At 47.2% G+C, this 27,211-nt stretch overlaps 1 protein-coding gene across 5 annotated transcripts in view; it reads right to left on the bottom strand.

Moving 5' to 3' along the window:
• Positions 1 to 27,211, bottom strand: part of TRIO (trio Rho guanine nucleotide exchange factor) — a 372,055-nt gene that overhangs the window by 12,655 nt on the left and 332,189 nt on the right. For 3 of the 5 annotated variants that reach the window (XM_060146876.1, XM_060146875.1, XM_060146877.1), the window contains exons 37-48: positions 24,657 to 24,752; positions 18,271 to 18,419; positions 17,081 to 17,147; positions 15,393 to 15,496; positions 13,816 to 13,885; positions 11,292 to 11,381; positions 10,602 to 10,694; positions 9,829 to 9,879; positions 9,508 to 9,585; positions 8,317 to 8,508; positions 6,964 to 7,141; positions 3,862 to 4,661 (exon numbers count right to left, since the gene is read on the bottom strand). In XM_060146876.1, coding sequence (XP_060002859.1) covers positions 3,862 to 4,661; positions 6,964 to 7,141; positions 8,317 to 8,508; positions 9,508 to 9,585; positions 9,829 to 9,879; positions 10,602 to 10,694; positions 11,292 to 11,381; positions 13,816 to 13,885; positions 15,393 to 15,496; positions 17,081 to 17,147; positions 18,271 to 18,419; positions 24,657 to 24,752 — 1,968 coding nt within the window. Of the gene's footprint in view, positions 1 to 16; positions 4,662 to 6,963; positions 7,142 to 8,316; positions 8,509 to 9,507; positions 9,586 to 9,828; positions 9,880 to 10,601; positions 10,695 to 11,291; positions 11,382 to 13,815; positions 13,886 to 15,392; positions 15,497 to 17,080; positions 17,148 to 18,270; positions 18,420 to 24,656; positions 24,753 to 27,211 lie in introns of those variants that run through there. The other 2 variants (XM_060146878.1, XM_060146879.1) reach the window with 1 other exon arrangement.

Here is a 27,211-nt window from a genome sequence, read left to right as displayed (position 1 = left end):
GAGGGAAAGATGGACAAAAAGGCAGAGGGGAACTGAAACGGGATCTGACGGCACGAAGTCGCTCGTCAGCGTGCGCCACGGCACGACGCCCAGAGCAGGGCCCACTGGGCGGCCGCCGCCACACTCTAGCTAACTTGGTGCCTCTGTTTCAGTAACTGACCGTCGGGCTTTCTCTAGAGAGCAATTTAGGAACGACACAGTGGTGACGACACTCTACTTTGGAAGCTTGATTATTTCAGTCCCATCTTCCTCGCACCATCAGAGGAATGGCTCATCCTCATGCTGATGCCACGCTGGGTTCCATCTATGTCACAGTCCTGTCACTGTGACCGTCACGCTGCTGGCATCGCTCATCATTTCCACCTTTTTTCCCTTCTAAAGGAGGAACGCGGGACACCTGAAAAGCAGACCAACTACTGTCCTGCTCTCATGGAGAGTTGCTCTGCCTCCTGTATGTATCCCTGGGTGGGTGGTCCTCCTGTGAGAGTGACGATTCAACTGTCCTGAAGGTGTGGCCGTCGTGGGGACGGCAGAGCATCGCAGAGCAGCTGTGGACAGCACTGGCCTCACAACTCAAGTTTCACGGACACCCCTGGCGTGGGAAAGCCTATCCTCCCCTTATCTTGGAGTCCCAGTGGCACCCGATGTCTTCAGGTCACTACTGTGTCTTTAGTGTCCATCACAGTGACTGACGCGTGGCAGGCACTCAATACATGTCCAGTATCTCACTCAATGGAGCAAGACTGCAAAAGTTAAACACAGATCGTTTCTCAAGACCATCTACTCAGGTTCACAAGCTGAGTGGCGTTAGCTGCTGAGTAGAAGAAACACAAATGGTGTTTGTCCCAAGCTGTCGTTTACCAAGTGACCCCTTTGTTCCAGGGGATGAAGAGGAAGCTGAGACCTCCAAAGCCGGAGCTGCATCTTGTTCAATCCCCTCTGTCAACAGCTGGGATGTGGAAGTGGCGTCAGGCGCCCCTCTAGCTTGTTCTCAGGGGCTCCCACCAATGATGCTGTCTGGCCGTTCACGGCTTCCCAGGACTCCGCTGCTTCCCTCCGCTGGTCTCTCGGATGTCTGGGGCAGGTCCTGGGTCGGTGTAGGCGTGACTGTGGGCAACCTTGCCATACGCCTGATGGCTCTGGGCTACTGAGACACACCGGAGTAGACGGCTGACCACTGTCACGGAGCCTGTGTGCTGGGAATTCCAGGGGCCAGGACTCTAGGCCCACAGTGGGTGGTGAAGTTAAATACACCGGAGTGCCAGGTTCTCGGTCCTGTCGCAGCTGAGGAGTCTGGTACGTGTTCCCGTCCCTCGTGGATGTCCACGTCGGGCTTTGGCCTGTGCACACCCCTTCACGCAATTTTATCCTTTTAGCGTGACTTATATAGCAACACCCAACAGTGTTGAGACTACAAAGCCACATTGGCTAGAAAATGTAAACAAAACCAACCTCTGTGGCACGGCTCTTTTTCATCGTATAGCGTACCACCCTTTGTCTCGTAATGCAAGTATTTTGCCACGATAATAACAGCTATTAGTACTTTCTGAAAACCTCCTATGTACCAATCTAAGTATGAGGCATTTAAAAATGGATCTCAATTAATGTCAGTGGGCACGATCACCACCCCTCACACAGTGGAGGTTAGGGATTCGCACGGGTCACCCGGCCTCTGAGAGAAAGGCAGGGCTGTACTTCTATTGCTGCCTGGGTGGGCGGATGCAGGGAGGTGGTGTGTCCACGTTTCGGGCCTGGCGCAGTCACTGCCTGGGCTGATCCACATCCACTCCACTCCTGCTCTCAGCAGAACTTTCCAGAAGGTGTGCGTTAAAGGAGGAAGAAGGACCTGGGCCGTGGGTTAGGTACAGCTGCTGGGCTGTGACCGCAGACAGCTTCACGGAAGCAGACAAGGAGGGAGGAGGCCACTGCTGACCGCCAGGGGGATGAGACAGTCTGAATCGGGGGGAGCAGGTAGGGCGGTAGCTCTTCTTGACCGAAAAGCTTAGGAGTCCTAGAGGACACTCTCATGCCCATTCTAAGCCTCTCGTGGTCTTCGCAGGCCTCCAGGGCGTTTCTGTAAGGCACCCGGACTCCCTGGCAGTTTCCCTTTCCAGGTTACCAACCACATAAGAAACAGTGAGAGGCAGAAATAAAGAGGCACCTTTTGCGACCTAAAACCTGCCAAAACGTGTGCCGCATGCGACGGTGCTGGCCTCAGAGTAAGCATCCCGGGGGGAGCCAGGCAGGGCCGGGAACCGAGCACGCTCACGGGGGGCGCAGAGACCAGCACGGGCTCCCACGCTGGGGCGGGTGGCGCTTAGGGGAAAGCGTCCAGGTTAGGATGGGCTGAAGAGCTGCTCCCGTGGCCGATTTCGGAGAGGGCCTCGGCTGCGAGGCCACGCCTGCACCCTGAACCTTCAGCCAGGTGCTGGCAGGTACAGCATCACTGGGCCTCTGTGTCTCTTCCTCTGGCTGCAACCGTGCTGACGCTCACCTGCACACCTAGCATTTCAGAACTAACTAGAGGTGGGGGTCGAGGCTCCCCTGCAGGACACCGTCAGGCACCACGACCGGGACGCTGGTGGCGGCCACCGCAGAGGAGGCCCGCCCTGACCGCTTATTTCTGAGAATAAGACTACAGGATACATGTACCAAGACCCGTTTTTCAATGTCTTCCTCAATTAAAGACCGAGGGTAACAAAATAAATAACAAAAAATAAGAGGAACGAATAAGGCCATGTCCACCCAAACAAGGCATTAACGGAATTCCAGAGGAAAGAGAGAGACATGCAAAAGCCGGATTGCTTCCTTTCTTTTTTTATAAAGAGAGACACAGACCCTTTTAGGGAAATGTATTTAAAAACTTATAAAGCGATCAAACATACACGCAATAGAACAGTTCTATTCCCTCACGCATGCCTTTAGGAAGGTGTTACGGGTCAGACCACCTGCCGTGTGGGAAGCAGTCGGGTAGGACAGGGAGGAAGCCAGAGGATGGGGGCCAAGCCCCCCCCAGTAACCCTTCTGCTAAGAACGCGGATAGTGACCCGCGACGCCCCGCGGCGCCCGCAGCCCGCACTGCGCCCCCTGCCGGACAGAGCGCGGGCGCTGGGAATCCAGCCGGCTTGCGCCTCCGCTCCCAGCCGCCGGCCGGAGCCCAACATCCAGGGGCCCTAAAGCAGTCTCTCTCTCTTCCACAGTGAAACTTTTTCTTTCTTTCTTTTTTTTTGGGGGGGGGGGCGGGGGGAAATATTTCCACTGGAGAGATTCCTTCCCCCCACTGTATCAGCTTAGTTTGCTTTGAGTTGCTGTTGGAAATTTCTTGAGGGATTTTTTTTTTCCTTTTTCAGCAGATGAGTCAAAAACGCTGCAAAGATTAATTTAAGGCATAAAAGGGCACAACCAAGCGACGAGCAGAAAGCTTAGAGTGTACAGGTTTCAGTTGACGCAGGAGGTAGACAGCAGGGGCACGGACCCCCCTAAAAAAAGTGTGCGAGGAAGGCAGGGGCGAGAGAGGAAGTTCCCAGATACGCTGCTGCTCGGAAAACGTGAGAGGCTTAGAGATGCTGCATTCGGAAGGTTAATGATCTGCTTTCCCGTATTAAGGAGACACAAACAAAGCAAGGAGCGAGTTAGTAGAGATGAGAGCGCGCCGTCCGCCGGCGGGAGCAGGAAGTTAGAAGGCGTCCCCGCGTGTCCGCGCGGCCAGGGCACAGGGCGGATGGAGCTGGTGACCGCAGCGCAGTGGCCGGGAGCCCAGAGTTAGTACGAGGACAGCGGCGGCCACGCGGGAGGTTTAGCAGAAGAGCCGCGGGACAGAGGCAGCGGGGCGGGTGGGCGGAGGCGGCCGGGCGCTCTTACCCCATTGCTCTGGGTGGACTGCACGGACTGCTCGCTGGCCGAGGAGCACGTGCTCATGCGGTCCGTGTCCTTGCCGGGGGCCGCGTGGCGCTGCGCCTGCCGCTGGAGGGAGTCACTGTCCCCCGGGAAGGTGAAGGAGCCGGGCCGGCTGGCGGGGGAGGCGGGGATGGAGCTCCAGAAGGAGCCCCCCTTCTGCAGGGGGCTGCTGGGGGGCAAGGGCTCCTTGCCGAACGGAGAGGGGAACGCAGCGGAGAGAGGAGAGTTCAGAGGCGAGATGGCCCCGGGCCTGGGCTTGCCCGGCGGCAGGGAGCCCGGGCCGCTCCGCGCCTCCTTGGCGGGTCCGTCCTGATGCGCGCCCGCGGCGTTCCCGGCCGCCTTCCGGGGGCTCTCCAGCACCTTCATCTTGGGGATCGGCTCCGCTTCTCGCTCGGGACCTTCGGGCTCTCCGCTGGGGGGCGCCCTGGCGGGCTGGCCAGCCTCCGGGGCGGAGCTGCTGCTGGGAGGAGGCAGTGACGGGCCGGGAGTGGACATACCTGACATCTTGTCTGCCTCTGCCTGGTTCGAGGCTGCAGAGGAGACCAGCACGGGGGAGTGGTGTCTGACAGGCTGGGGGATCCGGGAGGGCCTGCTTCTGCTCGCGCTGGGGAGGCCGCCGCAGCTGCCGGGACCGCCACTGTGGTTGCTGCCTGCGCCGCTGCCGCCGCCCCCGCCGCCGCTGGGGGCCCCGCCGCCGCCCCCGCCGCTGCCCCCGCCGCCGCCCCCGCTGTGGTTCCTCTGATACTCGATGGGTGATGTCAAGGCTGCAAGACACAGAAGAGACTCAGTCAGGGCACCGAGAAAAGGACGGTCACAGGGGCGGAGGGAAAAGGGGGCACGATGAATGGAGAGGGAGCGCTGGCTTAATGGCCCGGGGTCAAGTCACAGGGTGGCCACCAACTTCCAGTCACCGTCATCCAGAAACACCCACCCACCCTCCAGGCAGCAGGCTGACACCACCCATCAGGGAAGGCAAAAGAAAAGCTCTTAAATTTAACTACTCTCCAGTTCATGAAAGAGTTAAACTGGCCCCGTGGAGGGCCGTCTGCGTGTGCGAGGCGGGAGGGAGCAGAAGTGCAGGGTGATGGAGGAGGTGCGCTGCCGCAGGGAGAAGTTTACTGCCCGGGCTCAGCCAGCACAGCCTTAGCATCTCCGCCAAGTGAAAAGGAGTGGAATCGGCCTGGAGCATCCCAGGCAGATGGCCAGGGTCAACGGTGAGGCCCAGGGCTGCCAGGGGAGATTCAACTGGGACTCCACCGGTACCAGCTGGCTCCCGCGCTGGGAAAGCTTAGCCCAGCTGCCGCAAAGGTCTTCGTTAAACCAGGGAGCAGTCAGGCAAAGAAGAACCTGGCTGGGGGTTACCCCACGCGGAGGTGGTGTTAGAGACCTCCACCCCGGGAAGGGAAGGAGCTCCACAAACCCTTGTGGGTGGTGAAGCTGTCCCATCTCCGGGCTTTAGTGATTCAGTTACGGCATCACCTGCAGGAAAAGGCAGGAAGCACGCCCAATAAGATACATGGAAACTAACACAGATTGTTAAAGAGCTAAAACCTTTGAGACGTGCGACAATCAGGTGCAGCCCCTTCCTGCCTGGGAGGCAGCAGGCGGATGTGAAGGAGCATTCTGGAGCCATACGACGTTGGACAAGCTCTGCGCTGGCCGTGGCCCCCGCTCACAGGGCGGGAGAGCAAAGTGGGGAAGAGGCCTGGAGCCCCCTCTATCCCCGACCTCCTTCAGCCCCCGGGAACAGTATCATGGGTCTCTAGACTGAGCGCCCAGGAAATGTGAACAGCACGGCCCACTCGTGCCTGCAATTCGGGAGGCAGTTGATTTTATTTTAAAGAAGACGGTAAACGTTTAGAGATTTCCCAGTAGTTACCTGCTATGGACTGGCATTCAATGCAGTACTTAAGAGCTACACGTTTCAAGAGACCTGCATTCGCTCTCAGTCACGGGAGCAAAACTATTTTCTCCATGCACAGGAGCCGTCCCCCGCACTGGCCAGCCCCAGCCATCCAGTTCTAACTGCACGTGGAAGAAACGCTCAGTCTACAGTCATGACGGGAGCCTGGAGTTAACACCCGGGCAGCTGATGACCCCTTGGCCAAAAATGCCACGTGACCTTGACTTTTCACTGAGTGCCTGTGTTCCTGAATGTCACTCGAGATATGGGGGCGGTTTTAGGTGACAGAGAGATTACAGCATCCTACTGGACCGGGGTGTAGACACGGAACACGGACATGGAGAAAAGGACAAGGATGTGACATTGAATGAGTATCTAGCTTCTCACTGAATTTGACGCTCTTCACTGATCACCTAATTAAAACCAGAGTCCAAGTCAGCGGCCACCAAGAGAAGCCAGCAGTTTCAGGTCAGGAATATGAAGAGTCGAACTGTCTGCAACGTAAGGCCTGTGCGGTCACTCTCCCTGTGGAGAAGGCCTTTCCCTGAGGTGGCTGGCACCTTACTACTGTCCTGTGTTCTACTGTATTATTACTGTATTGCTCCTCTAAAATCACTCATGTCGTGGAAGTGGGAAGGAAAAAGATGTCTTGTTTTTATAATGAGGAGGGTGGTGCAGATGTACAAGGTGGTCAAACACACAATTTTAAAGTTGCACGCAAGAATGTCTCCAATGTCTCTGGCCAATTACATCTGCTGCCTTAGTTTTTCTCATGCATTTCTTTCCCAGGACAGGGCTCTGGGCGCATGTGGTATGAGAGCCTGTGGGACAGAGTGAACAGTACAGTGGTGAGGGGCACATGGCTGCTCTGAATCTCGACTTTGCCACCAGCGACTCGTGGGACTTCGAGTGAATTACGAATCCACTTTGTGCCTCAGCTTCGTCATCTATAAAATGGGAATAATATCACTACTTGCCACTTTGGGTCGTTCTGAAGATGAAATGAAGCAATAGATATGGACAATGCTTAGAACAGAGCCTGGTCCACAGTAAGTGCTCAGTAAGTCCTGTCATTCCTAGTCGTGTGTAACAGGGGAGAGACGAGAAATAGGAATGTGTACATTAGGGAAAGAAAACACGTGCCCAGTAACAACACACGTTACCATTTAAAAAATTGCGCTGGTTTTCTAAAATCTGGTTGATTTCATGGATCCACGCTTGCCGAACACTTGGACTGGATGAATGCAAGATGAAGGTCTCCACCACGTCCCCCGTCCTTGATGTCAGAGCAAATTTACAGGGATCATTCTCCACGTTTTCCTCCAGGCAAAGGCAACTCACCTTAAAAAAAGTTAAAGCATTAGTCACAACGGCCAAAAGGCAGAAGCAACCCGAGTGTCCATCAACAGGTGAATGGATAATCAAAACGCAGTCTGTATATACAAAGGACTATCATTCAGCCTTAAAAAGGAAAGACGCTGTCACAGGCTACAACATGGGTGGGCCTGGAGGACATTATGCTACGTGAAGTGGGCCAGCCATAGACAACACTGTTATGATTCCACTTAGATGAGGGACCTAGGTAGTCGGATTCCTCGAGACGGTAAGTAGAAGGGTGGCTGCAGGGCTGGGGGGATGGAATGGGGAGCTAGTGTTTAATGAGGATGAGTTTTACTTTTACAAGATGAAGAGTCCTGGAGATGGATGGTGGGGATGGCTGCACGACAGTGTGGATGTACTTAATGCCACTGGACTATACTCTTAAAAAATGGTTCAGATGGTAAATTTTATGTTACGAGGTACCACAATAAAAAAACTAAAGCACATTTATTTCCACTGGTCAAGTGCAAAGTGAAGTTCATCCTAGATCAGAACTGAAACCACCACTTTTTGGTTGAGCTGCCATTTTTACTGCCTCAGAAATCACTGTCTTGCTTTTTCATGACTCCTTTAACTCAGGTACATGGGGATGACCAGGGGTTAACTAGTAGCTTAAACAGTTAACTAGAAAGGTTAACCTGCCGGGACCTCAGGCCTCCTCTGTCTCACCTTTGGTGTGTCCCCTTTACAAGGCCCAGGGCCATTTGCAGTCATTTTATTTGTCTTTTTCTTCTATCAGAGAGCAAGCCAACCTACCTTGTCCGTCCCTACAGCCCCTGCCCAGCTCTGAGGGCAGAGTTGAATGGAGAAGAGAAGACGACCCTGGGTAAGCTATCCTCTGAACTTAAATAATTTTACATGGTCCTAGAGAAGACGGAGCACAACAAGTAACCAAGATGAGGTCTTCTCATTATGGTAAAAATGAAGGCTGCAGCCACGTGTGTAAGACGGCAGCCACTGGGGAATACAGACCGTAGACAGATGGGGTGAATTTAAAGGGTCTGAAACGTATTAGAAAATTCTCTAAATAGTTAATAAACTGAAGATCAGGACATGTCATAATTAAGAAGGAGACAGTTTATCAGCATGATGGGTACATGCGTTAACCCATGAGAAAACAGGCAAACACAAGTTACCTTGATACTGTTCTTAAACAGGAATCCTGGCACGGAGAAGCCCTTTTTTTTATCGAGCGGCTCACTGAAAATGACGATCTGCTCAAAGAGGAACACCCGCCTCTCTTTGCATCGAGGCAGAAGCCCCGTGTCTTGGTCCGTGACCAAGAACGTGTCCTGCAAGAGCAGCTTGCCCTGGGCAACAATTTTACCCTAGAACACGGAGAAGGGGGTAAAGAAATAGGAGAAGAAAACATTGCATTCGAAGTTAAGACATAGGAAGTTCTGCTTTTTGTTTTTTAGCTTTCCTCCCACAGAATGCCACATTTTAAACATATTTTTCTTGTCTTAATTTATACAGCATAAACATTTCTTTCACTAAAATGAGGTCTTAGCTCCAAACAGAAAAATCATCTAAATAAAATTCTTGGCAACCTCTGTGTAAATCACTGGCCTCAGCTACAGTCAAAGACTGAAAGTGGATCTAAGGATCTAGTTCACAGTGGACGAATGCTTCTCAAGGTGCGGTCCGCGGCCCGGTGGCACCAGCACCCCTGGCGGGACCCGCTCACAAGAGCACAGGAGCCTGGGTTTTCAGAAGCTCTCCAGGAGAGCCTGTGTGTGCTTTTTGGAGAACCACAGCACCAGCACGTTAAACCCAAATCTCTAGCAAAACAGTAGGCAAGAAAAGTAAAACCTTCCCGTCTTCTTACTCAACAAATTGAAAAAAAAAAAAAAGAAAGAAAGGCTTCTGGTTCTGAATATCTTTAGGATACTAATAGGTAATCCATAATCTGAGTAGACTGTCAACTCATAGAGAAGTCTGTAGACTAACGATGAGCACAGTGACCCTGGGGTCAAGCTCCCAGGCTGACAGACGACAGAAGGACGGGCCCCCTGCTTTCCACTACGCCTCATGCCAGGGAAGGAAACTCCGCTCCTGCAGCAGCACAGGGCCCAAGAGACAAAGCAGAGTCCTGCCTGTTCCCGCCACAAGGCGCTGGGCTTTGAGCAGAGGAAGGTACCCCCCCAAAGCAAATCAAATGCACCAAAAGAAGGTGAAAGAAAATATCAATCAGGTTGAAGGACGGTGAGAGACGCCAGAAAACCAAGCAAAAAGGATCAGCTTTCTCCAGGTGGAGACAAAGAATCCGAGACCAAAGAAAGTGATGGCAGCCAGAGGCCGAGGTTAAAGAAGAACAGCCGCATTACGTCAAATCCTTGCAGCCGCCCGACGTTCATCATGTCGTTGCAGCGCTTGGGGACGATGCACATGACCTCCACGGCTCTCTGCGGGGTGGGGTGGGGGGAAAGCAGAGTGAGCGTTCAGTTCCAGAGGGCAAGGCTGGAGCGCTAACCCTCAGAAGCCGCTCCTCGGTCAGTTCCTCCCCGTTCCCGCCCGCTGGTGTGCAGAGGGCACATCCGGGGCTGGGTAGACCCGCCGTCACCCACCGCCACCCCCACCCCCCCCGGGACAGGCTGGGGACGCGCGGGGATTGAGAGGGGAGCCCAGGGCCCGGGGGTGTTAAGTACCTCTAGTTCCGACGTATCCAGGCTGGCTTTTTTGGAATACTTGAGGAAGTCCTGCAAGGGAAATGGAGAGAAGGGCATGACAAGGGTGATGGTCGCACAGCAGTAACCTTTTTGATCACGTGAGACGCCAGGCGCTGGGTAATCCTCATTTTTTCCTCCCAGTAACACAAAGAAAAGGTATCCTTTTGTGTATTTCAAGGCACAGTAGAGCGAAGTCAGACCAGATCTATCTAAGAGGGTCATGGTTCCTGTTTCACTCCAAGACAAGCGCTCATCTCTCTTTACATCCAGGTTCTAAGTTTTATACATGAAGGAATCTCAACACCTCTAACAGTCACTTTTATGGTGGAAAATGGTGTGACTTTGCCTTCAGTGGTGCTTAGGAGTTTGAATCAATCCAGGCCACTGCTGAGCCCATAGAGAGGAACAGGCAGGGATTAAATATGTGATTTCATCTGGAGCTCCAAGAAGATCAGAAAATACGTAAGGTGGATAGAGCCCAAGACAGCTCATTGGTATTCAAGCTCTGTGGTGGGGAAAAAGCTCACTTTCACGGACCTTTGGCTCAGAACCTGATGTAAATGACAGTGTAAGGTGTCTTATTAAAGTTTTAAAAATTTACTCAGATATTACAAATCAGAAATGACAAGGCTGCTTCGTATTTTTTATAGAAAAGATTCCCGTCACCTGCCAAGCCCTTCCATCCCCTCACGAGTCTTGTCCTCCCGCCAAACGGGCTCCTGCCCCCAGCACGGGCACCGGCAAAGCCTCACCTTCAGCAGCAGCTGGTACTTCATGATTCTCTGCACTGGTTTGATCAGCAAGTCTGTGAGCTGCAGCCTGTGGCCGAGGCGCTGCTTTAAGTCCTGTGGTTTCAAAGTAGAAAGAAGGATCGTAAGTTTTGTCTTTTAAAGTCCCTGTAACTGTCAGAAATGCTAACTAACTACACTGCAGTACAAGTAACTACTTCTAGAAAAGAGTAAAAAAGAGAAAAGATGCCACACTGCACACAACCAACAAGTGCTGTGCCTTCGCTCAGAATGTCCGAGTTTGACACTGAAAGATTTCTGAGCTGTTTTTCAAAAGCGTCTTTAATGCTTGCCTAAAATGGCCTTCTCTCAATTGCTTTCTTTTATTCATACAAATATTTTATTTCTAGGCTAAAAGTCTAGATCATGAATTATTCTGAATTTGAAATGAGCCTTAAGTTTGAAATTGATTTTTAAAACCCCTTATTTTAACCATGACCCCAGTCCTCTGAATACTAAGGGATACGATCACAGCTTGAATTTACACTCATTTCTCTGATTTATAGGAAAGAAATACAGGTTCAGAACTCATATAACTGAGGCTAGATTTCCTGAGGATTGCTTAATGTCCTGGGAAACAAATGATATTTCAATTTTTTGAAATCAACTGTAACAAAGGATTCAGAAATACTTTGTTTGTAACTTAGGTCTTACCTCAAAAAAGGTATCGATGTATTCTGAGACAATGTGCTCAGACTTTGGTTTATTTTGACAATAAACTATGTACATGTGCAACCTTCTCTCCTAGGAATGAAAGGCACACAGATGGGTTAGAACACAGGTGCACATGCAAGTGTCAGCTCATTCATAAAGGAACGTTTCTTAAAACCCCATACTTTACCCAGCAAATACGAGAGGCAGTGAAAGGACACAGTTCTTAATGTTAAACGAAGAATCATTCTCCCCCTCTTCAAACCTTGCCAGTGGTCCCAGGAAGCCTGGCTCTTTTCAGGAGGTTAGAAAAACCATTTTAATCTCAAATACTGAAGGCAGCGAGCCATCCCTTAATGCCCTGATCCTCAAAGTGTGGTGTGCACACCCCTGGGGTCCCTGAGGCCTTTCAGGGACCCATTAGATCAAAACTATTTTCCAAACAATACTAAGCTGTCATCTGCCCTTTCTGTTGCGCCACCATTTGTAGTGATGTGCAAAACCAGTGGTGGGAGAAACTGCTGGCATCTTAGCAAATATCTGTCACTGCTACACATGCCGGTTTCACCTAAGGATGTCCTTGATGAAGTGATAAAAATTCGTTGTATTAAAACTCAGCCATTGGGGGCTTCCCTGGTGGCACAGTGGTTGAGAGTCTGCCTGCTGATGCAGGGGACATGGGTTCGTGCCCCGGTCTGGGAAGATCCCACATGCCGCGGAGCGGCTGGGCCCGTGAGCCATGGCCGCTGAGCCTGCACGTCCGGAGCCTGTGCTCCGCAGCGGGAGAGGCCGCAACAGTGAGAGGCCCGCGTACCGCAAAAAAAAAAAAAAAAAAACTCAGCCATGGGGACTTCTCTGGTGGCGCAGTGGTTAAGAATCCGCCTGCCAACGCAGAGGACACAGGTTCGAGCCCTGGTCCGGGAAGATCCCACATGCTGTGGAGCACCTAAGCCCGTGTGCCACAACTACTGAGCCTGTGCTCTAGAGCCCACGAGCCACAGCTACCGAGCCCATGTGCCACAACTACTGAAGCCTGAGCACCTACAGCCTGTGCTCCGCAACAAGAGAAGCCACCGCAATGAGAAGCCCACGCACTGCAACGAAGAGTAGCCCTGCTCACCACAACTACAGAAAGCCCGTACGCAGCAACAATGACCCAACGCAGCCATACATACATACATACACACATACATACATAAACACCAAAAAAACCCCTCAACCATGGACTATACATCTTTTTAACGTTCCTGTGACAAAATGGAGATCCTTGTGACACTTGTGCCATGTGCTACAGTAGTCAAGGAAAAGCCCTCGTGTGGCTGAGCCATGAGCTGAACCGACTGCTTGTTTTCATGGACCATTTTTACTTGAAAGAATGATGGACACAAACTATAATTATTTACACGTGGGTATCTGGTAGGCAGTTTCCTGAATATGAATAAAATAAGCCTGTCATTTCAAGGCAAACAACCTGCAATGTCTATTAATGATGAAAACTTGAGCTGTCAAGCAAAAAATTACACTTTTGGAAAACATGGATCTGCTGCCTGGAACTTGACGATACTTAAAGACAATACTTAAATACTTAAAGAACATTGACAATACTCAATGAACAAATCTGATTTCTTGACACTGTTTATTGAAATGTTTCAACATCTGGAAGATCTGTCTGAATCAGTGAACCAGAATTTACAATGCAGGATGTCACAAGCTGGTGCAGGGGTAAAAGAGCCTTTAAGTGTGAGACAGTTCAATGGCTTCTAGTGCAACAGCAAGAGAGAAGTTCACCAGTGGGTTTCAGATTCCATGTTGCGACTAACCTTTAAGAAATTCTCACTTGTTGAGTTTTGATGTAGTATCTAAGAAAATTATCTATACTTATCAGAAAAGGCTATTAGAACACCCATCCCTTTCCATCCAAGTATCTGTGAGGATGGATTTTCTTCATAAATTTTAACTAAAAAACACACTACAATAGGTTCAATACAGAAACTGATATAAAAATGCATCTGTCTTCTATTAAGCCAGACATTAAGGAGATTTGCAAAAATACAAAAATCCTGGTCACTAATTTTTTGAAAATATAGTATTTTTTCCTAGAAAACCCCCCAAACTTTTACTGTTAACATGCTTCTTTTAGATACACACAAAAATTTTGTTATTATATTAAACCCACTGCACGTCTCGATACCTCACCAGCTGCACCAGACACTTGTTTGCCTACAGACATCCCCAAATGTTCCTCCTTCTGGTCTGGCTCTGGTCCCCTTCTGACCATCCTGTACTGTTTGTGAACTGAACAGCCAACTGGGGCCAGGTGACTGGGAAAGCTGATCGTTCACGTGTAGAAGAGCAACGGGGGATTTTGAGTCCAACTCGCCGCCATTGTACAGTCTGATTTTATTCTTAATGTAAGGACTTTTGTAACCCACACGTGAGTTCACCTTTAATCTGACAAGCCAATTACTAAATATGACAATACAGAACGGAATGTAAATAATGCTATTTTTTGTTAAAAAATGCTTACATGTTTAACAAAAAGGGATCCTAGTTTTTCTGGATCTTCAAGGCACTTCTCCAACTCTCCCAAAAAAAAGCTGAAATGAAAGGAGAAATATTAGAACCATTTCCAACTTGGCCTGCTAATTTTAGATTGAGATTTATATTTTCAAAATATTCTGTTTTGACAAAAACAATTGGGAAGTGTAAAGTATATGCTTAACAAATACAATACACACTGAAAACATTCTGTTATGACAGAAAACAGAAAGAGACACAGGTTTACAAGGCAAGGCAGAGTGAGACATCCCTCGACTGGCAAACTTCACTTCCTCTGGATAATCAACCTTTTTGTCTCACTTTAAGTGACACAAACAGTAATATCCCATCCGAATATGGGGTAAAAAATAAATGTTTCAAAGCAATTGGTCAGTTTTCTTTCTAAAATCTTGGTCCTCATACCTGTGAGTTTCATATTCTTTCCATGGTAATTTTTAGGAGGCTCAAATTGGATAATAACAGATACAAAATACTGAATGTTACCTGGGCTGGCTTTATAAAGTTTTCTCAAATATCATCAAAATCAACTTCTAGGTGACACATATTAGCTTCCATTAAGATCAGAATTAGGTATCCACAGAAACAAAGCAGCTGGGGACAACCACTCTTCACTTCTTCTGGGCCACAGTAGTTGGTAAGATGTATGCCCACCTTAATCATCACTTCCATATGTTGATATTTATATCTGGTATTTTACTAACCTGCAAACCAGTACACCAATAAATGCTACATTGGACTGTGTTGCACTTGAGGATTCAATATCCCCTAGTTCTGTGCACACCACGGCAGACACCACATTGCCGGGAGCAATTTCTCTGTCTGGTCGTCCCAGGAGTCTTGTGCTGTTTCCCCTTCCCTGTCACAGCTTAAAACCAGCCTTGGGAGCAGATGACTAGATGACAGCACCGAATATCCTTTTTTAAAATAGGTTTCACTGTAGATTAGGACAGGTGTGGCAAGGTACTGGGATCAAATTTGATTTGCATGGGCAGTCATGTCTACTTTCCCCATTCAAGCTGACTAGAAAAAACTCTCTAACAGTAATTTGGATTTATTAAAGAGGTGGCTGCAATTCTAATTAGAAACGCTCATCGAGTCTCACTCTATGCAGATGTTATTCTAAGTGCTTTGCATGTATTAACTCAGTCACTCTTCACAAAAGTCCCATGAGGAGGGTAACACCATGACCCACGTTGTGTAGAGGAAAGGATGGAGGCAAAGAGAGGGGAAGCAAAGGGCTGGGGGTCAGGACCGTGCTGTGAACCCAGGCGGTCAGCCTCGGCGCCCGGGCTTCCAGCCTTCCCAACACGGGCAACCTGGATGGGTCAGCACAAAGAAGGTAAGAGACTTCCTCGTGCTGTGAAATGCAACCAGAAAAGGCCTCGGAACACCAATATTTCCTTTACACCAGCTACCTCCATGGGGCCACATAGGTAAGGAAATGAAATGAATCAACAAATATCCTTTCTCGTTCGCTTGGCGTGATGCAGTTTAGCGGGTGATGACAGACTGTCCACCAACGAGCATGGTATGCATTTTACGTACTCTCTGTGCCAGTCGTAAATCTGATGGATGTTGCCAAACACAATCTTGTCTTTGCCTTTCATGTCATCGGGAACGCCATCTTCTTTCATAAGTGCCATGTAGCCCTAAAATTAAATATTTAAAGATAAGATTATTTCATTGAACATGTTTGAATCAAGTAATGGTTTACTGATTGAGAGCCACAAAGGATAAAAAAGACATACGCACTGTCTTGTAAACTAACTCTTTATGTAAGAACAAAAACCCTTTGTGGGGCTTCCCTGGTGGCGCAGTGGTTGAGAGTCCGCCTGCCGATGCAGGGGACGCGGGTTCGTGCCCCGGTCCGGGAAGATCCCACATGCCGCGGAGCGGCTGGGCCCGTGAGCCACGGCCGCTGAACGTGCGCGTCCAGAGCCTGTGCTCCGCAACGGGAGAGGCCACAACAGTGAGAGGCCCGCGTACCACAAAAACAAAACAAAACAAACAAAAAAAAACCCAACCCTTTGTGAAATGTGTCCTTAACTGGCCCTTGAAATACAGTTACATTCATTGACATGATTTTCTCCCTAAACTATTTAGCATTCAAAGATGAAAACTCTTCTGAGGAATTGGAAAGTTTAAATAAATGTAAATGGTTTCATAAAACAAATCATCTTGTCAGCTTGTAAAGATTAAATACTTGGCCAGAAGCATATTTCCTCTGTTCTCGGTACTGATCTGCTATAAACAGATTTTCTTTTCTTTTTGGATTATTTACATAATTTGTTAAACACGGATTTAACAACATACTTTTCACAAATTGATTTTTAATAACAGTTGATTAACTATGTTGCTAAACTGTGGTTTAAAACTTCTATATAACTTGAATGTGATTCAGCCTGTACAAGAAACTCTGAAGTTTTCAAGTTACTGCTAGTAATGATTACAGACATGTCAAGCATGTTTAATCCTTTATGTTACGCAATTAACTGTAATAGCCATTACTTTTAATGGAATGTACATCCAAAAAGTATTGCCCTGTACATATTTGCAAAGTTGAAAGAATAAGTGATAAAGTTTTATATTATAAAAAAAGCTTTTTGATAAGTTGAGTTTATTAATATGATTATGCCCTAAAGTTAATGGCAGGGACAAGCCTAGAGAGAGCCCTTGATTTAGTATGAAAGGCAGTGGTTTTGCTATGGGTACAAAGTGCGTATCAACTTCTGGTCAGTGAAAGTGGTGACATATTCGTTCTGTGAAAACTACAAGCAAATGGCCTAGGGTGGTAGCCACAGACCAAGCTCTGAACCCAGGTGATTCAGGATGTAACTGAATCCATAGCTGGTCACATTGACTTTTCAACCAATGATGTCCTCATTTCTGTGGTGATACCCACTCTTGTAAAATAATTAAAGACCAGATTCCATATAAGAAATTCAAAGGCTGGAGATAATATTTACAAACTTAATTATAAAAACAAGAGACTATGTCAAGAGGCACCATGGAAAAAAGAAGCCTTTAAAAAGTGAATACCGATTGTTGAGATAACTGGCTAAATTTTACTTTTCAGAAATGTTTTGTTGGTTGTTGTTATTGTGTTTTGTTTTAGTCAAAAATATTTTTAAAGCTTTTGAGAAGGTATCAGCTTTCAACTGTCCTGTACAACACCCCCCGTGGCAACCCTCAGGGCGGATGGACACAGGTTATTACATCTCTGAAACACACACCTCCACCACACAGCCGAGGTCCCGCACATAGTCACGTTCTGTCTCCACTAATTCTTGCAAAACGTAGCTGAAAAAAGAGAGAGAAAACAGCGTTTACCACCCACAATCCAAGGAATTTTCTGAATGAATTCATCTGCCCTTTTGCTTTCGTCAGGTCAGATTCTGCAGGGGCGGCTAGGAAGTGACCTCTCAAACTTGCACAACTGGATCTCCAGTTCCTGTGTGTCCCCAGTCACTTACAGGTTCATGTGGGTGACCCACCGGTGCTGCAGAGGTCACAAGACACCTCGCATTCCGGGAATTCACAGCACCGGATTCTGATGACATGTACGAGGATCGAAAGCAGGACAGACATAACTTTGTTATAAAGGCAAGATGTTAAAGGAAGTAGGGCTTTTGCTTGTTTGTGTTTTCACGATAAAGTCATTTTAAGCTTCGCTGGACATACAAAAGAAATTTAACTCAGATGTTTAAAGCCTTGGGTCTGATCACATCATTCATAAGTATTTCTTTTCGTAAGGTTCAGTAACCGTTTAAGGCCACTCAGATAATAGAAGACAATTCCTTGATCGGTTACAGCAAACAACCTCAGTTGACCTAAAAAGGTTCGTTGGTTGGTTGGTTGGTTTGTTCATTCATTCATTCAGCCAACACTGGCCAGGCACCTCCTATGCACCCGATGCCACTCTAGGTGCTGGGATACAGCACTCAATAAAACCAAGTCTCTGTACTCATGCAGCTGGTTAAGTTTTTTCCTGTTCTCCAAATGCAATTTTAAACCTTCTGTAATATTCTTCAAGACTTTTTAACTGAAACTGAAAAGCTCTACCACTAAGGTATGTTTCAAGCTTTGGGGACTGCATTTAATTTTATGTTATCTTCTTTTTTCTTCACAACTATGTATATAATAGCAAGTACGGCTGTTTCTCACCAGAAGTGACAAAAAATATTCTTGTATCATTCTTATTTATAAATAAAGTATAATATACAAATAAAACAATAAAAGCTGCAGCTATGGCTTACTGCACCCTCTTGAGGTTCTGTACGTTTGCAAACAAACGTACAATCGCTCGGCGAGAGACCCTGGGTCTCCTCCTCGTGTGACTCAGAGATGAATCCCAGCCACAGCTTCGTAGGTGACAAAGCCAGGAGGGAAGCCACCAAACAATGACAATGAGAACATTTCTTACTGCCGTCTCTTTAAAGAGCTGGATTTCCTCTCTTCCATCTCATCAATGGGCGAGGAGGAGGACAGAAGGGAGTTGTCTGAAGGGTTGAAGGAGGGGCTGCTACTGTCTCCCTGGTCCACGAGGAGTGAGCTGGGACGATCCTCCAGCGCCTAGAAGAAACCAGATCGCCCGTCAGGCCTCCTGCCTACACAGCGCGTGAGGCTGAAATTAGGACCAGAAACTCTCATACGTCAGAAAATACAGAAGGCCTGATTACAACACTGTAGAGTCTATGTGTGTGAAATCACATCGTATTTAGCAACAAAACCCCCAGCATTAATTCTGAAACTCAGTAAGAGGGGCTGCACAAAAGAGGAGAGTTAGAATGAAAAGAATGGTGAATTTATATCCGTTCATATATTCTGTTCCTGGTTACCAAATAATTGGAAACAATACCACAGACTGTACCCATTTCAAATCTAGCCATTTTCTTTCCAGTTATATTCCTGTCACATGAAAGCATGACCATTTCAGAAGTGTGTGCAGTCGCCTCGTTCAGGCCGGTGTACCCAGACACACTGCCCACATTCCTGGCTGGTGGACCATGCAGCAACGTTAGCAAACCTGTTTTAATTAAACAGACTCATACTTCAGTGCACAGAGATCACGCAGCTAAAAGTAATCTCTATCTCTGACACTCGCAACTTTCTTCTTCCTTAGTAAGTGGTTGCCATGCCAATCTTGAACACAACTTTTTCGGTGATCAGTAAATCTGTGAGTTGAATATTGGTGACTTTTCTCCCTGGGTTAGTGTGATAATGATGAGCAACTGGTTCCTTTCTAATTGGTACCTATTAATTTTCTCTCTTAACCTGAATTCACAAAACTACCAGGGGTATAGGTGATAGTGCCTTTTTTAAAAAAGTGAAATACATTTGATTTACAATGTCATGTTAGTCTCAGGTATCCAGCAAAGTGATTCAGCTATATGTTTTTTTTCAGATTCTTTTCCATTATAAGTCATTACAAGATATTGAATCTGTGCCATACAGTAGGTCCTTGCTGTTTATCTATTTTAAACATAAAAGTATGTTCCTGTTAATCCCAAACTCCTCATTTATCCCTCCCCCCTACCTTTCCCCTTTGGTAACAGTAAGTTTGTTTTCTATGTCTCTGAGTTTATTTGTTTTGTAAATAAGTTCATTTGTATAATTTTTCAAGATTCCATATAGAAGTGGTATCATATTTGTCTTTCTCTGACTTACGTCACTTAGTATGATAAGCTCTAGTTGCGTCCATGTTGCTGCAAATGGCATTATTTCATTCTTTTTTTTTAATGTCTGAGTAATACTCCATTGTGTATATGTACCACATCTTCTTTATCCATTCATCTGCCGATGGATATTTAGGTTGCTTCCATGTCTTGGCTATTGTAAATAGAGCTGCAGTGAATGTTGTGGTGCGTGTATCTTTTCGAATTAGAGTTTTCATCTTTTCAGGGTATATGCCCAGGAGTGGGATTGCTGGGTCATATGGTAGCTCTACTTTTAGTTTTTGAAGGAACCTCCATACTGTTCTCCATACTGGCTGTACCAATTTACATTCCCACCAACAGTGTAGGAGGATTCCCTTTTCTCCACACCCTTTGATGATGGCTATTCTGACCAGTGTGAGGTGACACCTCATTGTAGTTTTGATTTGCATTCTCTGATAATAAGCGATGTTGAGCATCTTTTCACGTGCCTGTTGGCCATCTGTATGTTTTCTTTGGAGAAATGTTTATTTAGGTCTTCTGCTCATTTTTTGATTTTTTTTTTTTGATATTGAGCTGCATGAGCTGTTTGTGTATTTTGGAGATTAATCCCTTGTCAGTCACATCATTTGCAAATAGGTGATAGTTCTTTTAAATTTTTCAAAGCACCCTGGCTGGGCAGAGATGACCAAAAGGTATTTCAGCAACTTAACGGGGAAAATGTGATTTACTTCTCTTCAAACAAAAGCCCAATACAAACTACAAGAACACTTAATATTTCCTACCATATTAAAACCTCTAATGCTTGTCCTATTTCCCCCCTAAGAGTAACAGGCTGAAGCAGACGCCATCACTGAGCACAGCTTTGAGAACACCAAGTCTGTTCCTGCAATCTTGTTCAAACCCATGGAGCTGTACAAACACACCCACTCCTGCTCTTAGTTATGAAAAACAGTTAAGGAACGGGGCTTGATGGGAAAGTAGCATTCTTATTTTTAAATAAATAGCTCTTGACCTCTAGAGGAAGCACACATTTCGTGGTAGCAGCAGGGCCTGGTCCATGCGCGTGGGTCCTGGAGGCCTTGGACAGGAGGCTCAGGAGACTGGAGGCTGGAGGACGAGGGAGGGAGCAGCGGCGCTGTCTCCTGCCCAGATGTGCAAGGAAACAGCTGAAGCTCGTTAGCTTTAATTACGGTCACTTGAACGGTGAGCAAAGAGAGAGACAAGAAAGGTTTCAGATGGCCGCTCACGCAGAGGAGTGGGTGGAGAGGCCCCGTCTGGACCTGCCCCAGTGGCATCCAGGCTCCTTCCGCTGCCTCTCCTGGACGTGCTGGTGTGGACCCCGGTGGGTGGCCAGGGAGGGTGCAGGCGCGCCCCCAGGCTGCAGTCACGCTTGTGCCATCCACTCCTGGCCGCCCAGCGGCTCTCCCACCAACTGTGCGCAAGTGGAAAGGCTCAAAGCTGCCCCAGAGCTGGAATTACTGGGACTTTACAGGTTCGGATGAATTATCTGTGGAACCTTCTGGGTTGGGTGGGTTTTTGTGGGTAGGTTCTTGTCAACTTTCCCTGTTTCTTAAATGAAGAGAGACTACCTGTGCAGACCTAGCTCTTCTGAGGTTAGTTTTGGTAAACTGATTTTCTTAAGAAACTGCCCATGTCATCCAGGTTTTCAAATTTGCTTTCAAAGCGTTGAACAAAGTAACATGTCATGATTGTTTCAATTCCCTCAGTTTATCTCTCCTTTGTAATTTCTTCTTTTGTGAATTTGGGCTATTTTCTTTGGAAGGTTACCTGAAGTCCATATGTTTTGAAAGAACAAATTTTGGGTTTTATTTCTTACTCTATTTTTCTGTTTTCCAACTCATTCATTTCTGCTTTTATCTCTGTGAATTCATTCCTTCTGCTTTTTTAAAGAAAATTTTGTTGTTCTTCTAATATCTTCAGCTACATGTTTACTTCATTGATTTTCATTCTTTCTTGTATCTCCCTTTATATTCAGATCAACAAAGAGAAGAAAACTCCAAAGTCAAATTCAGTCCCTGCAGCTGTCAGCTGCGATTGCCCACACCTTCCAATACTGATCAGGAACGTGGAGGTGGAGAGAGAGGCGAATTCCAAGGAAAGGTGTGCAGGGCGGTTTTTCCTTTTCAGACGGAATCTGCAGGTTCAGGGCGAGGAGAGTCAGTTCCCTGAACACACACCGCACAACAGCAGGACACCTTCTCCCCTCGCCTTCCCAGTCCACTGCACACACAGCTTTGGAGGGATAATGGTTCAGCATTCAAATCCGATCACGAAGTCATGAGAGCCTAAGAGACGGCCCTCAGGAAAACGAACAGGAAGACCAAGGAGCCACAGCACACGGTGAAATACGCAGGAGTAACTCAGAGTCATGGGGAGCATGACAGGGTGAAGGATATTAAAATGGTTCACTAGAGGTTTTAGTGACAAAAAGTACTTCCTGTTTGAGGATTAGTGACCAGAAACCAAGGGAGAGTTGTTTCCCCTGAAAAGAGGGCAGAATTTAGATTACATTCCATGTAGAATGAAGAAGAGATGCGCTCACCATAAAAAGCCTAAATATGGTTCTGCAACGGGGAGGGGAGGCACGAGTGAGCGCCCAGGTGGAGGGAACCCGGCTGGGAGCTTAACAAACAGCAGTCGGTTTACCATCCCGTTTCCAGCTGAGAGATGGGCTCAGAGAGGCGGAAGCCGTCAGTAGGGGAGTCTGAACCCACACCTATCTGATTCCAAAACCTACGCCCTTTCCACTCTGCCCACAGCTTTATGCCCGTTAACTTCAGAAGAGACATAAGTGAGTAGAAATAAGTCAGTTTCAATGGATAAAGTTTAATTATTCAGAACTTAAAAGGGGGAGTAAAGCAGTAAGAGCTGAGAGACCAGCCATAGATCTCCTCTCCATCTGAAGTCCATCTGAATTAATTACACATGAATCTCAGCCCACTTACAATGTAATCCATTCAGATACTTGCAGAATAATGACGAGCAGGTTGACAAAGTGTTGTCTCACAACATTCCTTGGGAAAACTACTTAAATTACTAGACAAAAATGATTTTAACAATCATATAACTGATGTGTATAAACGGCTGTTTTGAAAATGTTTAAGGATGTTTAAGAATGCTTGAAAACTCATTAGATATAATTTAAGCATCTTTTTAGACCATTAATCAACTTGTCTCTCAAAAAGATAGCCAGGATGTGGTTTAGCTCAGTTCCTACTGACATGATCCCAAATTTTTGACCAGTGGAGTCAAGTTCTTGACTTTTTTACCAAGTCCTAGCAGCCCTCCTGCCTAATGTCTTGTCTAAGCTCGAAGCCCACTGCGTCCTTTTCAGATCACAGCACAGAACACCAAGCAGGGAGAATTCCAGCTACGGCAGGGCAATACCTGTCAGTCTGAATTTTGGATACAATTCCCCATTTGACCTAGTCAACCAGCCTCATTAGAAGCTGCTTAGGGGTGGGTGGGAGAAGAAACTGGAGTTATATACATGGTACCTAGTTAATACTGGCTTTGAAGATAAAATTCCTAACTTTAAAGAAGTACAGTTAACTCTTGAACAATGCAGGGGTTGGGATGCTGACTCTCTGTACACGTGGTTCCTCGGTATCTGTGGTTCTGATTCTGTGGATTCAATCCAGGGCAGACTGTGTTGTACTAGAGTATTCACTATTGAAAAAAATCTGCATGTAAGTGAACCCACGAAATTCAAACCCACGTTGTTTAAGGATCAACTGTATACCCTTTGATCTAGCAATTCCAGTGCTGGAAATTTACCCTACATGTTTAATCACACATATAAATGAGCAATGGATGTTTATAATAGTGAAAAGTGAAAACAATTGATATATATTATTATGAATTTATTTAAATAAATTATAGTAATTTCTATCTCTGTCCCTTAGCAGCTGGTCAACTTTTTAAGCATTCTGTGTGCCTCAGTTTTCTCATCTGTAAAATGAGAATATGATAGTACATGCCTACCTCGTAGGGCTGCTGTGGGGAGTATATACAAAGAAACTGTCTGGAGGGAAACACATCAAACTCTTATGGAGAATGGAATGTGGGAGAGGCCGAGGGCTTTTACTTTAGGAGGTGTGACTTTTAAAAGACGTTGTAGGGTAGCAGGATATACTAGTCTAAAATGTTACCATTACTGGGTTTTCTATTTCACAGGAAAACTAAAGCAACACAGAAATTTATTGATTAGAATTAGTTAGAAACAATGCAAACCTGTCTAACTTCAATAAATCAACATTTGATTTGGGGCTTTTATTAAATGAATCCATGTTGACCAACTGGCAACAGAGAGGTCACAAAACGAATAAAGCCCTTATACAGCAATGCAAACCCTTCTCTCTCATACACTGCTAACCCAAGTGACAGATCTCGGAGACAGAGAGAGAGAGACTCCCAGTGGTACCTGGGAGTCCAATGACCCTGTGCACAGCTTCGGACAAGACTGGAGTTGACCGCACTGGCTATGACGGTGTCAGCACCGCAGACAATGTGGGTGCAGGAAAGGACCGACCTTGGCTCCTGGGAGGTCCCTCTAAGCCTGTGGAATGTCCTGCCTGATGAAGTCTCTGTTTACCTGGGGTTTGGGGGCTATGCTAACAGTGTGACTTTGGGTGAGGGCTTTGGTCCACGTCCTATCTTAATCCCTGGAGAGGCAGGGGACAAGGGTGAGCCATGTGAGCTCACCCTCGTGTATGTGACTGAGCCCAAATAAAAACTCTGAACACCAAGGCTCGGCGGGGCGGGGGGTGTCCTGGCTGGTGACACCCTGCACATATCATCACACACTGTGCGAGGTGGGGAGAGTCAGTGTTGTGCACATGACTCCACTGGGAGAGGACAATGGCAGCTTGAACCGGACCCTCCTGGACCTGCTCCTGCACCCCTTCCCTGGCTGATCTTCACCTGTGTCTTTTCACAGCAATGAACCGCATCTGCGGCTTCTCTAAGTTCTGTAAGTCCTTCAAGCCAGTTACTGAACCTGAGGGTGGGCCTGGGCTTCCCGAACTCTGTCCTGCAGACCAGAGCCACACCTGGACGAGGGTCCACCCACCTACAAGTAGCACCCTGGAGCAGCTTCCAGCCCTCAGCCTGAGTCTCTGGGGAGCCTTACCATCTTGCTTTTCACGAGTTCCTCGATCGCACTCACAAGCTCGGCTGCGCTCGGCGTTTCGGAGCTGGTGGGGCGGACTAATAACCGAGAAGAGGCCTATGGAGGAAGTTGAGAAAAAGAGAGGGGGAGGGAAATGCCTCGTGTTAGTCACTGGGCAGACAGAATTCTCCTGCAAGCTCAATCTCCTTTCAAAAGTAATTCCAGACAAAAAGACCACAAGTTTGTCTTTGTTTGCATTTATTTAAAGTCATCTTTTAAAATTTACAATATTCTGACATGAAATACTAAATAAGACCTGTCTGGGATACATGTGGAACGCAGACAAAGTCTGTTTCTAATCAGCAGTCATGTACCATCAGAATGTTTTTCAAAGAGGTGACTGGGCACGGGAAAAGCAGTTCTAACTTTTGCAACTGCTGGCTAGGCTACTGGCTAAGGAGGAAAAGGCAGAGAATCTGATCAACAGAAGAGTGAAAGGCTTAAGGGCTAATGAGTGAACCCTTTAAAAAATCGGGAAACAAAACTGGATACTAAAAATGGCTTTACTTTGTGGATGGGGTTAAAAGAAAGAAACAAGAAAAGGAAAGGAACCGGGAGTACTGGCCAGACAGGGAAGAGGGGGACAAGCTCACCATTTTCTGTGCCATCCACTTCCCCAGTGATTAGTGCAGAGGACAGGAGATCTGTGGCCTCACAAGCTATCAGATGCCATTTACGGCTAGAGTCGGGGTGTACAGGGGTGGACAGGTAAGGAATCTGGGGGAGGGGCTACTGAGTTCGAGTTTCAGTAATTAGCAAACACGCTGTGTTTGCAGATTACTTGCACCGTTAATTTACTGGAAACTAGAAGAGGGGTGTAATATGAACCTTGCTTCATATTAAGGACAGCAGAGATGCATGTGACACACGGCTAGCTGTCCTAACGATGCATGTCTCACAGCAGACAGATACGGATTTATACGTTTACAACGAGGCTGTTACAATGCGGATCCAGATATGCACTTGGCAAAACAAATGTTGGCTTGGTCTAATGAAATCTGGAAGATGAGGTGAAGAAAACAAGGAAAAAATTCAAATGGAGAGGTAAGGAAACTGAGCCAAAACAGACACAGAACACAAATCAACATAATGCTGCAGTGAAAGTTTACGAAAAGAGAAAACAGAACAAAACAAAACATTAGTCACAAGATAATATACTCTCTGGGAACATCACTATAGACTTTTGTAAAGGAAGAATTTCTGTGGGTAATACCCAAAGAGGCAACACAATAACCAATAAGTGATTTTGGCAAACAGAAGAATATAGTGCAATCCACTCTTTCAGTGGAGAAAAAGACCCTCTTATTCGGTGAGTACGTCAACCAGGCCTGGCACCTCACTTTCGGCTAACCTCCACATTTACACAATTCCAGTTTTCTGCTTTTAAAGAGCTATGGCTTAGAACGCTACAAAATAACCCAGGAGCTGTCAGAGCCTGGCTTCCTGGCGGGTCTGCTCTGGGCAGTGGGGCGCGAGCTTCTCTCCCATCTCAGGCCACCCTGCCCACCGCCCTGCCCCCACCCATGGCACGGGGTCTGTACCTCAGATGCCCTCCAAACCCCAGACTCGAACCCAAGCTCCCTCCTTCTGCCAAGCCCACTGCGCCCCTGCCGTGCACTGAGGGCCCCGGAGCGGGAGGGAGAAGAGGAGTTCTACAGAGAAGGCGCCTCAGGTTAAGGCTAACGCGTGATCGGCCTTTGGCCTCACGGCCGTCGATCACTGAGCCAGGGCGACCCCGGGTCATCAGGCACGGGCCCATCCAGCGAGTGACTGTGTTAGCACTGAGGGAAGTCAGGGAAGGAAAAAGGGGAAGAAGGGGGAAGACTGACGAAAACATCTGTTTTATTCAGAAACCTTAGTTTCTGCCAAAAAAAAAGCACCAGTAATGACTCCATAGGATGGTTTTCAACACCTGCCAATTTGGAGAAGCAGGATGGGCCAGAAATTGAGAGGATGTATTAAGCCACAGTTACCAGGTTTCCTTCTTGATATTTTAGGGCTGTACAGAGTAATTTTACATTATGTAAGAACTCAAAAAAACCCAGAAAACAAAAAATAAGATTTACTTGGCTTGAAGCCTCTGCATACATCCAAAGAGGAAATTCATGGTTTTGAACTGATTCCTGCACTTTGACAAACTCCGGTTTGACCCATGTTTGCCATGTTGGTAAAAGGAACTGGACAGCAATACCATCCCATCTGAAAACCACACCTGTGTGCAGACACCTAACAGAGAGAACCAGATGGGCTCATGTGCGTTTAGGACGCAATCACGCAGGTGGCGTGCGACTTCTCTGCCCTCTCAGGGACCCTGGTTAGTACAGTGAGAAAAATTAAAATGACTTGAAAAGTAGCAATTACGAAAGCATCCATTAAAAATGCACTGAACGTATTTATACAAGCACATGTGTACGAGAGACTGCGTGGGTTCCTACAGCTTAGTCTAAATGGCCTTTGCTATCTATATTTTTGGGGTGAAAGGCATCTTCCAGGTGCCTTTTCACAGCCCGGGTCGC

This window comes from Lagenorhynchus albirostris, chromosome 3 (genome assembly GCF_949774975.1).
Source record: "Lagenorhynchus albirostris chromosome 3, mLagAlb1.1, whole genome shotgun sequence".
Classification (NCBI taxonomy): Eukaryota; Metazoa; Chordata; class Mammalia; order Artiodactyla; family Delphinidae; genus Lagenorhynchus; species Lagenorhynchus albirostris.
The sequence above is the reverse complement of the archived record's forward strand: the minus strand, read 5'-3'. Positions and strand labels throughout refer to the sequence as shown.